Raw genomic sequence first — 16,418 nt, forward strand, 5'->3', positions numbered from 1 at the left:
TGGCCTGTACTTTTTTTTTTTGTAACTTAAGACTGCTTATTCTTGGCTGTTTGTAATACAGCAAAGTAGCTCATATTTTATTCACATTGATGCCTCATAATTTTTATTGACGCTCAGGAAAACGTCTGCAAAGTTGGAAGTAGCATTTTTGATCCTCTAGGGAGAGGTTCTCATGTGTAGCTTATGGATCACTAATTAATTATAATGATATTGTGACCAGCTTTGTATCTAGTGTGTTCATGTCACACTATTTTGCATCGAGAGCACTTTCCGATTCGCCAATGACTGCGTCGGGAAAGAAGGGCACATTTAAGGGCCTGTTTTAATTGTTAGACACAATATTAATGAGATCTAGCAGACAATGATGTCAAGAAAAGTATAGGGAATGTTGTAATTGTAATGCATATGCAAAGAAAGAAAACTGGACGAAAATAAATCTTGCCGTGGGCAGGGACCAAGCCTGCGATTTTCAGGTATGGCGTCTGATGCTCTACCAACTGAGCCACCACGGCGGCTATCTCCTCAGTCCACTTTATGGGGCATATATGTGCATTAAACGTGGAAGTGTCAGTCAGCGCCACCAGTAGCCTTGACTGTGAGAGTGGAACGCTCATTATCTGTCAGCTTGGCGTCGTGTAGCAGGTGAACTTCACACTTGCAACTCACATGCTCCCTGGCCTCATCTTTCTCTCCCTTGGCGCAGCGAGTATTTTGCTCGTGTGATCCTGTGCAACAGCCTAGTGTGGACTTGTAGCCTGACCGGAAAGCCGGGCCTCACCTACCATGATGCCCTGAGCTCCGAGGAGCACGCTCTCAAGGTTCTGTCCTCCTTTCCTGTTGCGCTGAAGAAGCCACTGCTCTACATTGCCAGCCTGACGAGGAGGGGCCGCCTCGCCGACCTCTGCGATGACGTCTACTCGTTTGCACGCGACCGGTACTTCATCGGCGAGTCGGTGGAAGTCACCATCAAGAGTCAGAAGTGAGTACTTGATCAGTAGAATGCTGACCTTTTGTGGCGTAGCAATAGCAAACAAATAGAAAAGATGTCAATTTGGTAAAGTTAGGTGCTTATCATTGGAGTGAGACTTGATACGCAGTGGCAGTAATAGGCATGGTTGGTGGTGATCAGCATTAAGTATGTAGCCCTCTGAAGCTCGGTTTAGGAAAATGGAAATGGTTTATTCATACTTGCACGCCATACTTGGAACTAGTACTTCTTCCTTCTTCTAAGCTCATGTCCCAAGTTTTGTGCCAGAAGAAGAAAAAAAGTCTGCCACAACTGCATAATCAATGTCGGTCTAGTAATGAATTTTGCACCGCTATAGGTTCTAGAAATATTGGTATTGTGGAAGCGCTGATCGGATCTCACCAGCTACGAGATTCGACACACCTTTGGTGCTATAAAATGGTGGTCTCTAAATAAAGGTTTAGATGCATCCAGTGGATTTTAGACTGAGTAGTTTTCATTAAACACACGCACAAATGTGCACATAGTATGTTCAATTCAAATAATTTAGTTTCCATTACGACAAGAATTTGTGCTAAAGAATCGCCGAGCCAGTAGCAAAAGGCTAGTGTTGGCTTATATTCAGTGTACATGTAGCATCAGAAAATAGTGCTGTGCTAAGCATCCGAAACACATTAAACCCTAAAACAGTTAGGGTGACACATATATTCATAACCAAATAAGAAGAAAGCCATAAATTTCGTGGAGAAGCAATAGTAGGAATAAGGAAACTGTACAGGTTTCAACACGTCAAAACCCTGCTTTTTTTTTTTTTTGCATGGTCAGTATTCACGTTTTTCGCTACAGTTGAACCCCTTTATTATAAGAGGCATGCTCCAGGCAGCAATTCTTGTATTTTATATGAAATGTCTCTTATAAGCAGGGTACCATGTATGTATTTTTCAATTAACCCGTGTTTTACTTTAGGTGCACTGGGGTCTCTTATACCAGTGTCTCTTATAAAGGGTTCGACTGTAAATGCAACATGCTACCTGTCCAGATTGGCTTTTGTCGAACCCTTTGACTTAGAAGTACTAATACACATGTCACATTTTTAATGTCATAGTGGTGTTGAGTTATACTAGAATCACAAACTGAAATAAAATAAAATTTTTTATGTTTAAGAAATATTTGAACAGTTGTTTTTGATTGTCATTTGAGCCGGAGCAAGTGTGATGGGAATGTCTATGTGGTGTGCTATCGCAGTTTTACCTTGACTGCTTGCCTCCCAAAGAACGAAATTTGTGCCTTTTCCACACTTTCTAGATAAAGAGTTTAAAACCAGGTCAGTAGCACTGTGAGTGTTTTTTTCATAATGGATTCATGTGATATTTCTTTTATCATTGTTCAGTTACGCAAATGATGACAAGGATGAATAAAATAATGCAAAACAAAAATAACAAAAAGAAATATGCAGAGATTTCTGTTTCTTGTCGCATTTTTGTGCTCTTTTATGTTTCGTAAGTATTTATTTTAGCAGATAGTAATTGACTTAGAGGAGCCATTTTTTTTTTTATGTCCAGAGTCTAGTCGTAATTCAACCATGTTCACCGAAAGAAAATAGAAGTGAAGCGAAGGAGTTATGGTTGGGAACCTGGGCAATCCCATCATGAGGAGCAGTTAAAAAACGTGTAGCGGGTGGGGGGGGGGTCTCCATGACATATTTTGAGCCTTACTGTGGCGCAGGCTTGTCGACTTGTTTGTTTCTTTCATTAACAGCGAACTTGCTGGGCTTGAAATGTCTGTTGCGACTCAGAACTATCATCATTGTGAATCGATGTGTGCTCTCTTCCTTTTCTTTGGCTTCACCTGCGGAAGATGTACGCCAATTTCTATGGCATGTCCTGCAATAACATTGATAGAGGAGAGAACGAGCATTGAGAGAATGAAAAAATATGATATAAGGAGAAAAAGAGAAAACCTTGCTGAAAAAAAAAAGTCTTCAAGAGTCGGGATTGGAACCCACAATCCAAAAGAGACAATCCAAATGACAAAAGCAACTACTTCTTACCCAAATAAAAACTTGTTGTTAGGCGAGTTAGTGATTGCATAACATGGTGATCTTCTGGCGATTTTAGCGCTACAACAGACATACACATGGGAGAGACAGATGACAGACAGGTGCTGCTGACTTATTTATTGCAAAGGTTATGCAGTCACTGCATCTGCGCACCATTAGGCTTATATTTTATTGCAACCTTTGCAATAAGTGAGTTGTTAGTAGTGTCTGTCTCTCACATGTGCACGTCTTTTGTAGCTCCAAATTCACCATGTTGTATAATTTAGTTATGGTCCCCGCTCACATTTGGGTGAGCAGACCATTAATCCATCTAATAAATCAGGGAGGCGGAGGTTGCAAATTTGTTCTTGTAACTTTCATTATCTTAGAAGCGGGCTCAGAAACTCTTACATCGCGGTTGTAGTGATGGTGAAGCCCTCAAGACAACCCGAGTGTAATGCGCGAGTGATGCAGCTTGGCAGGAAACGTATCTCTTTGCTGTTTTTTGCAAAGCTGTTTCACTTTGTGCTACAGCTCATGCCATTCCACCTTGTAACCAAGGGGAGGGGGGTTGAACCCCCCTTCCCATATTTTCCATTTGCTTGCGTATACATATGCACACATACAAATGCTCACACTAAAGTACGGAATGTACGTTTGAATTCTGTCCCCCTTCCCCCGAAAAAAATTCTGCCTATGCCAGTGGGTGGGATGGGACAGGATATAGTGTGCGTGAACACCTTCTAATGTAGGAACCTGCTCACATAACGTTTATGGATTCAAGCTCATTCTTGAAGTGTTTCGTGTTGACCTGGCCCGTATAATCTGAACGCTGCTGAGTAGGAGCCTGAGAGATGTATTTGAGCTCTAATCTACCTCCCTAACAAACTCCTCGTCGGTGCCCTTGTTGCATGGATTAGTTTGTTGATGGTTTGTCGTTGGGCGGTTTTTTTGTCTTCTGGGTCGAGCAGGAACCGTAGAAAATGCCATGTTTTACTAACGCTTAGCTGCCTGTTCATCGCATCGCGTGTTTCGTCCCAGTGTTGCCGGCTTAGCTGTGTTGCATACATCTGTATCTCTGTGTTGAGGAGTGCTATGCATTTCTTGAGGTTTCTGTTGTGTTTCTGTTCCTCCTCTTTTGGAGTGATTGCTTTGCCTCGCACTTGTGGAGGAGCTGGCTATCGATCTCTTTGAGGTGTGTTTTGGGAGGTACGATTCGGGTTGCATTATTAACATTCTGTTTCAGCGTGTGCATCCAGTCCTCCCTGTCACTGATAGGTTGAACCTGGTTCTCACGTGATTTGCAGAACTGGGTCCAGTCTGACGATAGTTATAGCGCGAGAACAAAACGACGACACAGAGACAAGAAGGACACGAAAGACACGAGTCTACCAACTTTAGCTGTTTTCCCTTGGGTTTGCGTTGGCCACCTTGCACGTGTGCCTCGATGATGTTGTGGTCACTGCCTAGGCCCTCTTGGGTATTTTTCCAGGTGGCTGCAGATGTGTTTCTCGTGAACGTCAGATCAGGCGTTGTGTCTTTACTGGAGCTAGTGCCCGCCCGTGTGGGTGTGCTAGGGTTGGTGATGAGAGTTAATCCCTTCTGCTGCGAGTCAAACCAAAGGGCCCTACTGTTAGGAAACACATAAAAGTATCCCCAGGCAGTGTGTGGTGCATTGAAGTCAGAATGGGATTTCGGTCAGCGATGTTGAGGATGCTGAAGCAGAGATTTCTCACACTCTTGTGTGAGAAATGTGTGCTTTTTTTGTTTAGGATTGCTGTATATGTTTAATATAAAAAGACTTACATGTATCTTGCATTGCAAAACCAGTCCCATAAATATATAAATATATTGTCTATATTAATAATTTCCGTGTCGTGTTGCGTGAATGTAAGGTTTCGTCTAAGCTGGTAAGAACAGTCATCTCCCCGTTGGTATGTCCAATCGAGCGATAGCCTGCCAATTTAGTGAGACAATGTGTCTCCTGCAGTAAAATGATATCGAGCTTAACTTTCTTTTTAAGGTATTGATGAAGATTTGCTTGCTTATTTGCATAGCTTCTACAATTCCATTGCCAAATCATGTAGGTGTGGTTTCTAGATATGATGAGATGCAGGGGGTAGGAATGTTGCCGGCTGTATCACACTGAATGCCGACGAGGAAGGTTGTTTTACAGTCGCCATAGGGTACAGTCTGCTAGGTGGCAGGGGAGTGACTCTAGCCTCCACAGCGATGAGTCGCTGTTGTAGGTATTCATTTTGTTGCTGGGTAATTTTAGCTCGACCAAGACCGCGACCGAGATCTCGACAAGGCTTTCTTTCCGGGCTTCCGGATAGGAGCAGTGTCCTGCTGCTCGAGGCTGTTGTCGACAGGCGTTGGCTTCGTCGGGTAGTCTTCATATTGCAGTTGTTGTCGCTCCCATCGCCAGCGTTTCACGAGGTATGGCGTCTTGTAACGTGCCCTGCACGCCTTCTCGGCCGTCTGGTGGTCGCCGCCGCATAGTTGACAAGTGGGCTTGCATTGGTGATCTTGGGAGGGGTTAGCCGTACGACAGCCACGGCACACATGGTCTTTCGGGTTTGGGCATACGTCTGCTCGGTGCCCCAGGCGACCGCATTGATAGCACGTGTCTATCTGCCTGCGGTAAAGAGAGCACTTCAACATTGCTCCACCGTATCGAACGTATGTTGGGATGCAAAGACTAGCGAACAGTATGATCACCGTCGTTGTGTTGCTGAGGCATTTTGCAGCGATGGCTCTGGGGTTCTTCGACATAATCACGTTAGCCATAATATTTCGTGCGGTATCTTCCAACGGGATATCACGTATCACTCCTATTGACGTACCGTCTGGTGCTGCTTCGTATGCGCTGGTATCGTACGTCTTGTTGCCGACCACAATGCGAGAAATTTTCTGGCATCTACCAGCATGCGCCTTGATAGGTGTGCTCACAACGATGATATTTCGCTGGAAATTCGGGGAGCATAATGTGTCCTCATCTTGGCCTTCTCTCGGAATTTCAACGGCGTGGTAAATGCTAGGCGCCAGTCGGGCAGCTCCATGATCGGCAAGCCGAAGGCTGCCTCTAGGTTGGATGATGATCTTGTAGTCGCCTCGGGGCAGTGGAGGCATCTGGCTTAATCTTGTTACTTGACGCAGGCATTGCTCACGCTGTTGAGAATCCGCACCGGGATCCATTGATTGCCCGTGGGTCAACTTCCTTGATTCTACGGTGCTCCATCCTGTGCTTTCTTCAAATTCTTCACGGGAAATGGGTTCTCCGTCCACAGATACCTCCATTTGTTCTCAGGAAGTCAGACGCATCAAACGCGCCGACCGGCATTTCTTGCTGTCCGCAGAGCTAGGCCGACATAGGCAGCAGCGTCTCTGGCAGCTGCGCTGCCGGTGGCTTGGCTGGCGTTAGGCGTAGCTCTCCCGCCAGCGTGGTTGATGAGAATACGTCGGTAAAGGTGTCAAAATTCAAGCCACCACCTGGAACTTGGTGTTGGGTGATTCCTGATGACAAGCTGAATACGTGGGTACCAAAGTCTTGTGGGCTTCCAGGTGATTTCCGTTGCAAAACATTCGTTGATGCCGAAGCCGACACAACGCGCGGCCACTCGCTCCGACGAAAGCAGCGTCTCTCCCTCACGAATTCACAGCCGCAAAAATTACTGTAATGATGACAAATCATCGTTAAATGTTTGTTTTTCAGCTGATATTCTGAAAGTTTGCTTGAATATGTGCTGTTTTGCTTCATAGACATTGAGTACAGAATCAATACATGAAGTGCTTTTGTGTTGTTCAGTGCTCTCAGAGCAATTCAGCCGGATTAGAAGATTAACTTAAGTAATACACGTGCCTCCACCATTTGTTGCATTTTCAGGAATATAGTGAGATTTCTCTGCTTTGTGTTGCAACCTACTTTGTGTGGCCCTTTGTAGCAGTCACATAGCATCCCTTAGATCATTAAATACTCGTATTCTTGCCTTTTTAGACTGCCATGGGCCTGTTTTCCATGTTTGCATAGACCGAATAGCCAGACTATTGGGCAAACCAAGCTCACTGCGTAGATGAAAAATTGACGGTTTCCAGCTGGAAAGAATTCCGGTTCAATAATTCAGCTGTATAGCTCCAATAATTTAGTACAGCAGAGACCAACATCTTGGTGGAATATGGTCGAGTTCCAGCCGAGAACTGGCAAAGTTTCAGCTGAATATTTATCGATCTCGAACTTCATTAATGAACCCCAAGTTCCTCCGGCTGGAAAGATTTCTGGTTCAATAATCCAGCTAGAAATGAAACTTTGTCGTCTGGTTATCCACGTATTGCAAGTACTTAGAGGCACTTTATCCTTCTTGGGTTGAACCCTTCCCTTCCCCTGGGAAGTTAGGGTTATCTCAAAATTTTTCAGTTTTGCGTATGTATGTATGTATGCACGCGCACGTGCAAACGCACGCTCGAACGTACACGCAGTGTGGTTAACAGCGCCTTCCCCCGAAATAAATTTCTGGCCGAGTTACTTGTTTCATTACATGGCATGAACCAGGCATCGGTCAGTTGCCTGCGTTTGACGTCTTCCAACGAAAATGAATCCGTATGGACGCAGTTTTTTTGTCCGACTACATATCGTTTTCACTTTTCCAACGTTATGACACTGACGCGCACACCCAGCGATAACGCAGTAGTCACGACCAGCGTGAAAGCCTTTACGAAGCCTACATCGCGAGTTAAAAAAACAACGGCTAAAAGTAAGAAAGCGCCGCAGCAAAAGCCTCTTTAGTAGCGCCGCGTACGTGTTGGTCAGCTTTCGCTCGGGCGAACATTTCATTCTGTAGACTGTGGCCATTCGCCGATTTTCGACGTCAATGAAATACGCCTTCGACGTTTTAAGTAAATGAAATAATAATAAAAAAACAGCCTCAGCGGGCAAGTACGGGCACGCGCCATCTTGCAGATTTGGTGCGGATAGCGCAGTGAAATAAAAACCAAAGAAGGAAAAAAAAAGAACATGGCGGCTGGCCGCGCGTGTTCCCGCGCAACGGGAGGTCACGTGGTACTTCCGTTCCCAGCAGCGCGCGGTTTCTTCTGCGTCGCGACGACCAGACGGCGGGAAAGGAATGTGTCCGGCGTATCGCGAGAATCGTTGCGGCTATTGAAATTATTGAACGCTGTTTGGTAATTTATATTGATCCCATTGCTTCACCGCTTGCCGAACAAATAGTCGGCATTTATCGCCGCCATGGCTCTGGACCGACGAAAGCAGACGTTCAAGCAGACGGCCAAGTCGTGTAGCAAGATCACCGACTTCTGGTAAGCTGAGGGGAAAAAAAAAACACTGGTTATAGAAGAAGTAGACGATGCTGTTCAGAGATAGATTGCGGGTTGTTTCGATGTCGTTCGAGGAGGAGCTACTATCGACTAAGCGGTTCACGCGGGCCTCTTTCTGTGTTAGTCGAAGCTGTTTGGGCGGGCACGGCGTATCCGCTGCCCCGCTGTAGCGCTTACGTTTAGCTCCAATGGCGGCTGAAGTTCGGTATGCGTAGCCGTGCTGCGGTAGGATTTCGGAACGACAGGCTTTTGTGTTGGCTGGCCGCGCTAGAGACATTATGATAGGTTTTGCAGTCTGCGTAGTGTTTGTGCATATGCGCTAGTGTTGTGGAGCACCGCTGACGAGCTAGCAGACGTACGAGCGTCACGGAATTTACTTTGTAGCCTGACACGTTACCTGGGCTCATATTCTTTTGCAAGTAAAATTATTGCTATTATTCATGAAGTACCACCGTAGCCCAGCTTACTGCATTAACGTATATGCGGTAGCACTGTGTTCCATGCACAGCACACATTCGTGGTGGTCGTAGGCGAATCCTCAAAAGCGTCTCGTATTCCCACAGCATGCAGGCGGCGCAGGGTTCTTCGTGGCACGAGTTATTTAGTGCAGCCGTCACGGCTTTGCTGGGAAAAAGCACGGTTATTGTGCAGCTGTTTCTGACGCCGCGTTTCGATCACTCGTGGGAGTTGGCAAGTGCCGATCGGATTCGTGTGTGTGTGTTTTGTTGTTGTTGTTGTTGTGTGCCCTGCATACCCGGTTTAACATGCCGCGATGTTTTAATTCTGTAAAAGTTGGCGGTGGCGTAGGCGACTGGCTGTTCCAGCGGGTGTCGTCGTCCTGCAAAGGCATTGATTGGTCCTGGGTTCGATCCCCGCACGAGGGCGAAATTTTCTTCAACAAAGAAGCTTTCATTCCTGAAAAATTGTGGCTGATTGACTGGTTGATTGTCGATTAGACCTATCGACATCTTCTGCGGGCAAATCTTGTTCTTGCTTCTGCTGTCTGTGTGTTACCCGAGCATAACAGTACTTACATTGAGGATGAATGAAATACCATGGTTCTCATCGCTGACCCAGGTCTGCATTGTGATAGCAGCACTTGGTGGTGCCCACCGTCAACTACCTGTTGCTGGAAATTGCGAGGTTTCAATAATTACCCGTGCTGCACTGAGCTTGTTGAAAAAGCGCCAAAGTTTATTTGAGAGGAGTACATAATGGTACAGTTGTCACTAGCACGAACAAAGCACAAAGTAGGCCTGTGTCTGTGTGCTGCAGTCAAGGTATTAGTAAACTGGTAGCATAACTTCCATGGAAGCCCATGTATCCAGTAGTTGCCGGCTCGTTGCCACAGTTGTTATCTACATATGGAGGGGACAACTAACAGCCAACAAAAACTATGACGTCACTACTGGAAGCTGTAGTGAAGTCTTGTATTTGCCCTACATGGCACGAAATTGAAATTTTTCTTAATTGGGGGTGAAGGGGCTGGCCTTTCGCATGCCATTATAAATGAGCAATTTTATTGCTCTTTATGGCTGTCTAATGTGTGCACTCTCGAGAGAAAAAAAAAAAAAAGACCAACAAGAACGATTGAGGAAGCAGTTGTTTTATTAGCCAAATGGTCTACTTCTAAAATACACCAAGAATTTCGCAGATAAAATTGTGACACAATTGTTCACGAGCACAATAATTCAAAAACTCAGATTGGCCAATTGTGGAAAACTACTGCAGCAAGACAGCAGCCTTGAGAATATCGCTTTGGCAACTGTAGAGTACAGCGTCTCGTTGCTTAGCATCCCGCAGCGGTGGTCTAGTGGCGAAGGTACTCGGCTGCTGACCCGCAGGATCGAATCCTGGCTGCGGCTGCTGTAATTTCGATAGAGGCGAAAATGCTGTAGGCCCGTGTGCTCAGATTTGGGTGCATGTAATAAACCCCAGGTGGTCGATATTTCCGGAGCCCTTCACTACGGCGTCTCTCATATTGATAGGGTGCTTTTGGGACATTAAACCTCGCATATCAGTCAAACGTTGCTTAGCTTGTCGCATTCACCCTCGCCGAAGGTGAGGGCACGCCGGCTGTGTGCCAGCGAAGACAGTTGGCAGTCACAGGAGCGGCTATCTACTCATTCTGTGAGCTAGTCGAGCTCTGAAGTGTAATGCCAGTTAACAGCACATAAGCAAATAAATAAACTACGAAGGGTACGCACGAAACCATTACGCAATAGTGAGTGATGCCTCACTGACGCGGCCATGCCCCAAACTGGCTTGGATACCCCCCCCCATTTATGACTCTTGACCAAGAATTGAGGCAATCAACCATTTAGCCAAATGTCAGACAAACCACAGAGTAAATTTATAGTAAACTTTGACATATATAAAGTTACGACTATTTAAAAAAAATTTATCGAGTTTTTAGTTTTGGTTATGTTCCCTCCTCACCTAGTCGCACTTCAACCATCAGCAGGCGTAGCAACAGGTTTTCGACACTTTTCTTTCCGAGCGTCGCAACTCACATAGCTTGACCATGCCACAATAATGTTCACATAGGTGACATGATCATGAATCAGTGGACTTTAAAAAACACATAGGGGACATGATCATGAATCAGTGGACATTAAAACAGGTCCGGTTTTGATAGTGGCATTTATGTTAATACATAGCAGGAGAACACTGTTGGAAAAAGTATAAAAATAAATAAATTGTGTGCGGGAGTTGTCACTTGATGCTGCCTTTCAAGACTGCATCAGGCATGCGATGTCTGTAGCATTGCACTCCTATTTTTCAGTGTGCGGGAAGTTATTAGTCTTCTACTATTCGTTATATCAGCACTGAGACTTCTGAATGAGAACGCTTTCCTTCTTTTGACTATGCCAGATTAGCAGCTCTTGTTAATTTGTGAAGCATGCAGGAAGCAAAAAAAAAGGCTAGCCTAAAGAAAAAAAAAACAGAAAGAAATGCTATCTCTTGGTCAGAAGAACGTTGATGTGCTTCAGAATGCATATGCATGCTGAAACAAAAATGCGGCTTGCTGTGCGAGAACTCATGTGATCTTAAAGGGGCCCTGCAACACTTTTTGAGCATGGTCAGAAAACGCTGCTGATTGGTAGTAGAGGCTACCGACAACACGCTAGCCAAATATTATAGTGCTTCTTGCGGCCTGTAATTCACAATAAATTATCAAAGTCGGCTAAAAATAGCTCTTCCTTCTCTTGACAAATCATGGAATTAAGCCCTGTAAGCCCATCTATCAGCCATTGGCTGATTTGAACATGGAGCACTCGGTTGTTACAGAGGTCGCCGCGAAAAGCCGTCATTTCGCCACGCTATCGCACTTAAAAAGCCGCACATTCGAAGGAAAAAGAAAAAAAGATGCTCAAGGTCAAGAGGCGCGAGTGACGTTTTTTATAGCTAACGTGGTTGCTTGGGCGAGTTGGTACGACATAATTCACATAAAAAGCAGCGCCAATAACGAGGGACCAGAGAAAGGAGACAGACAGCGGCACTGGCAGACAGCGGCAGTGCCGCTGTCTGTCTCCTTCTTTCTCTTGTCTCTCGTTATTGGCGCTGTTTTTTATGTGAATTAGGACGTTTTTTTTGCCCCTCGCATCCCTCCCTGCTCAGCTTCCAGCGCTTTCATCAGGATGAGAGAAGAGAGCATGTGATTGCAGCGTGTGACAAATCTTTCTAACTCGCTCGTACTGGACGAATTCTTAAAATTTTTGCGATGTTCGATTTGTGAGGCAACACGCTTTTTCAGTGAATTATTTCCATGGTTACTCAAAATAGTGTTTTAGGGCCCCTTTAATAAAAATTTCATAAGGATAAGTTTGAGCTGTAATTGAACCCAACTAAACAAAGGGGGAAGCAAATATTCTGCCGCAGTGCTATGCCAGTGCTTGAAAATATGTTGGAAAAGAGCCGTATTCAGTTGTCATGTTAGGAAAGCAGTCACGTTAAAAGATATTAATATTCTATGGTACAAGCACAGAATCACTCCAGATTTACCGTGTGAATTGTGTATTAAGTGGTTTTGAATGCTGCCTGCCCATTACAAAGGGCTGGGATATAATTCATCCTTGTCAGCCGCAGTATCAGCAGTTACTCATCTGACCTCTTAAGTTCCTATGTTGATAAAATAGCCACATTGTGTAGCTTTGTACTGTGAAGGTCAAGCATATCCCATGTCCAAATCACTTGGCCCTTAATATCGTAAATACAATTAACACATTGGTTCAAATAATGGTTTTTGTTATTAACTTCTACAACTTTGTATTCGAACATTCACATGCTGCGAGCGCTTTGGCTGACCCTTTTTATTTTGTTTTCCCACCTTTCAGGAAAACTTGCACCATTGCAGCGGTGGTGTCGCCCCCATCTAAGGCAAAGTCGCCGGCTAAGGTTCCACCTGGCTCGCCTCCGCCCAGTGGCACGGCTTCGCCGCTGAAGAAGGCCAGCGGTCAGCCTGTGCCTTCGGACAAGGTCAAGTACCAGGTCGCCGACCCTGACGGCAAGACTCACACAGTCTCGCCAACTGATGTCTGGTACATTCACTTGTCTCCTATATTGCTGTGTTCATGGAAAGATGGAACCTTGAAGCAATGAAAAATCCATAGAACACAGGGTGTCGCCGTAGCCAATGTTCAAACAAACGGACCTATCTTTTCCTAGGCTGCAACACCTCGTAGTGTTCCTAACAGTTGCAGATATGAAGACCAGACTCCTTGGTCAAGCTTTAGCTCCGACGACGCCTGTGTTAATGGAATTTCAGGTTCTTGTTGAATGTTTGAAGGCAGTAAAGAAAGCCACATTGAAAATTATTTAAATCTAAACTCCTCTTTTTGTAGGCCTGGCACAAACAACACGCGACAGCAGGAGACACCAGAATAGAGCACTGTAGCATTCAGATGTCTTAAGTTATTTTGTGTTTCTTTGCGATAAACTGGAAGATCTGCTCAACCAATTTGTCGTTTTAAACTAAGTGAGCTTACTGCAAAAGCTATGAGGAAATGATCAATACATGTAGGCCAAGGTTCCTAGAGAAAATTAGAAATTGAGAAATTGAAAATATTTTTATCAAGAAACTAGGTGGAAAGCTCACTTGCAAGCCACCCTGTTGTGTTGCTTATTTACGATGAATTCCTTTTTTATTTGTTGGTTTGTTGCAATGTCTTCTAAGTGTCTGAACTATTCACTCGAAATGCATGTTGAAGGTGCGCTGAAAGAAGCCACCACCACTCCCACGCCGTAGTTGAGTTGGAAAGTCAGCTTTGTGTCAATACCATAATGTCATGCGGTGAAGCAGTCTGTGGATCCAAAGGGACACTGGGGGACATTCAAGTGGTGGATGGGCATTCAGCAGCTTGACATTTCACCTTTTCTTCATTATTTTCAAGGATTTCGTGTTTCATTACATTTCAGCACACCCAATAGCCAGAATTTATTATTATAACCAATCACGTGGCAATGCTGCAAGTAGGGTATTTTACCATTGAAAACATACAAAAGTTGACTGTGCAACAGCTTCTTATTGTTTTAATCAATGTGTTGTTAAAATGGGTACGATTACGAGTGGGTTTGACTGTATCGGTTTCCTCCATTCATGAGGTGTCACTGTTAGCTCCTGTGTGACTCAGTCTTCTCTAATGTTTGCAGCCGGAAAAAGAATTCCTTTACGAGAGAGAAGAACCGCATCCTCTTTCGTCAGGCAACAGAGCTCGACAAGGATGGAATCTTGCGGGTCAAGGTATGTTGCTTCAATGTTTCGTGTCTGTTTTATCATCGTGTCTTTCTTTTCAAGTTTTAAAACATGGCCGCAATGCTGGTAAAATTGATGTATGATCAATTGAGGTGCCCTCATCACAGGAAATGGCAACATTTTGTTCAACGTCTTAGGAGGAACCACTTCCACTTGAATTTTTTCAAGTTTCTGCAAAACTTGCTGCGATTCTGCAGTTGCATATTACTGTAGAAGTTGAACTCAATAAAGGGATTACCATGTTCAAATTAGTTGCATTGAATTGGGAATTTTGTTATGTCAAGAACAGGATTTTCATTACTTCGAAATCTAAAATTGTAATGTAGCCACACCCAAAAGCTATCGGGATTGTGTTTTGTTGGATAGTTTTGACTGTGCAGTAGGGCACAACTTAGGCAGCAATTCATTTTGGAGCTCCTATGTAGCAGTGTTATTTCTATTCATTGTTATGTTTTGATAATCAAACTTATTGACAAATGAGTGATCATAACTGTCTAGTTTGCATTTGCTGCCAGTCATTGTCATCATCGTGAGACTAATGTGCACATAACTTTTTTCTATTGTTATGGCGATATGTCTGGGAACATAGGATTTCATGCTACCATATCTCTACACATGTTACCCCCCTCTGCAAGTGACTTGCACCTCTAACTACAAACTACGTGAAAATAAAAATCCCTGCATATTGTCGTGAAGCTGCCACCCCTGTATTACTGTGAAGCAGAACCTTGAATCCAACTTGCTCTCTGCGATTCATGCATGACCCGCTCCTCGACTTCAGCTTCGAAGTTTGTGCATACTGTTGCGTGTAGGTTATATGTGAGGCAATACGGTAATTCAGTGTAGCAGAAATGATGCGTGCAACACTGTGGCATTGCATTCTTCAGGAGAAGACCCAGAAGAAGTATGGTCTGCACCAGCTGACGTTTTCGGAAATCTTCTCGGGCACCTCTCCCACGTTCGCGACGTCTCCCAAGAACAGGCCCTCAATGGGAAACGCCACACCGGGCTCACCCGACAAGGCCAGCAAGCCTCGGAAGTTGAAGCAGGCTGGCAGCCCCAAGAAGGATGGTGAGAGTTCAAAACTGGCTTCTTTTTTATTTCTTTTGCTTTCATTCTCTTTCAATACCGTTGCTGTATTCATAAACGGTTAGAAATACCGTATTTACTCGCATAATCCTCGCACTTTTTTTGGCAGAACATGAATGCAAAGTAGGGGGGTGCGAGAATTACGCGGGGAAAACTTTTCACGAAAATGTACAGAGCGAAAAAGGAAACGAAATGGCCGCGAATTGGGATTCTCACACCAGCAACTAACAGCAGGCTTTGAGAAGTACTTATTAAAATTTACCTAAACAATAAAAGCAAAGGTTTAACACGAGGCAAGATTTATTTGAAACACAAAATGGGCAATCAAATAGTCGAGAATTAAAATACTATACGCAAAGCTTGTGGGCGTTGCGGGTGTAGCGGTAGCGCTCGTCGCTCAACTGGAGTCCTCAAAAGGTAAGCGTAGGATGTCAGTATTGGGCTGATGACTATTTAACAGAATCGTCCGCAGTTTCCTTCTGAAGAGATAAAGTTTACCATCAATCCCAGTCTTGAGCACACGGCAGGCCCAGCGCGTCTTGGTAGCTTTCAGTTGGCGTCACCAGTAGCGAACACCAAACTCGTCGACTCTGAAGGGCCTACCGGCGGCCCTGTTGCCGTTGTTTAGTGCATGACAAATCACTTTCAACTTGAAAGCAGCCGTGTGGCTTCAGTATCGCCCCATAACGTCACAAGATTACTGACACAACATACAAAACACGCCGAAATGCGCACTTGCCGTTTTGGCTTGGCTTGGATCAAATCTTTGTGCAATAATAGTACGCTTGATGCTTAATAAGATAGCTCCAGATGGCGTGCACTATCATCATCATTGGCTGGAACGAGCAGACGACATTATTACTGCAATTTTCGGGGGTGCAATAATTACTCGAAGAAAAAAAAAAGGCTTATTTTTGTTGGGGGATGTGGGGGGTGCGAGAATTATGCGAGTGCGAGGATTACGCGAGTGAATACGGTAGTGTAAATATGCCTGCTCATTACGGTGTACAATTGTTACTTTTACCTTCTTCAATTAAGAAAATTGGTTAATTAGATGGGTTCTCTGGTCATGGCAGAGATCTCTCCTTGCACCTTTTTTTTCCCTTTATTTTATATTGCTGTGACAGTGTTTTAATTCTCCAAGACGGCCAGCATAGCTCGGCGCAGGGCATGCCGCAACTTTAGGGAAGCTGAACATTTGACGGGCTTCTGTCTGGTTGGGAACCAGATAGATAACA

At 44.6% G+C, this 16,418-nt stretch overlaps 1 protein-coding gene across 3 annotated transcripts in view; it reads left to right on the forward strand.

The window, feature by feature from the left end:
* Acf (ATP-dependent chromatin assembly factor large subunit) overlaps positions 1-16,418 on the forward strand; it is a 60,062-nt gene that overhangs the window by 5,461 nt on the left and 38,183 nt on the right. For 2 of the 3 annotated variants that reach the window (XM_075867517.1, XM_037418261.2), the window contains exons 2-5: positions 704-979; positions 12,674-12,877; positions 13,989-14,079; positions 14,979-15,162. In XM_075867517.1, coding sequence (XP_075723632.1) covers positions 704-979; positions 12,674-12,877; positions 13,989-14,079; positions 14,979-15,162 — 755 coding nt within the window. Of the gene's footprint in view, positions 1-703; positions 980-8,097; positions 8,319-12,673; positions 12,878-13,988; positions 14,080-14,978; positions 15,163-16,418 lie in introns of those variants that run through there. The other variant, XM_075867518.1, reaches the window with a different exon arrangement.

Source organism: Rhipicephalus microplus, chromosome 6 (genome assembly GCF_043290135.1).
Source record: "Rhipicephalus microplus isolate Deutch F79 chromosome 6, USDA_Rmic, whole genome shotgun sequence".
In the NCBI taxonomy this organism is placed as follows: Eukaryota; Metazoa; Arthropoda; class Arachnida; order Ixodida; family Ixodidae; genus Rhipicephalus; species Rhipicephalus microplus.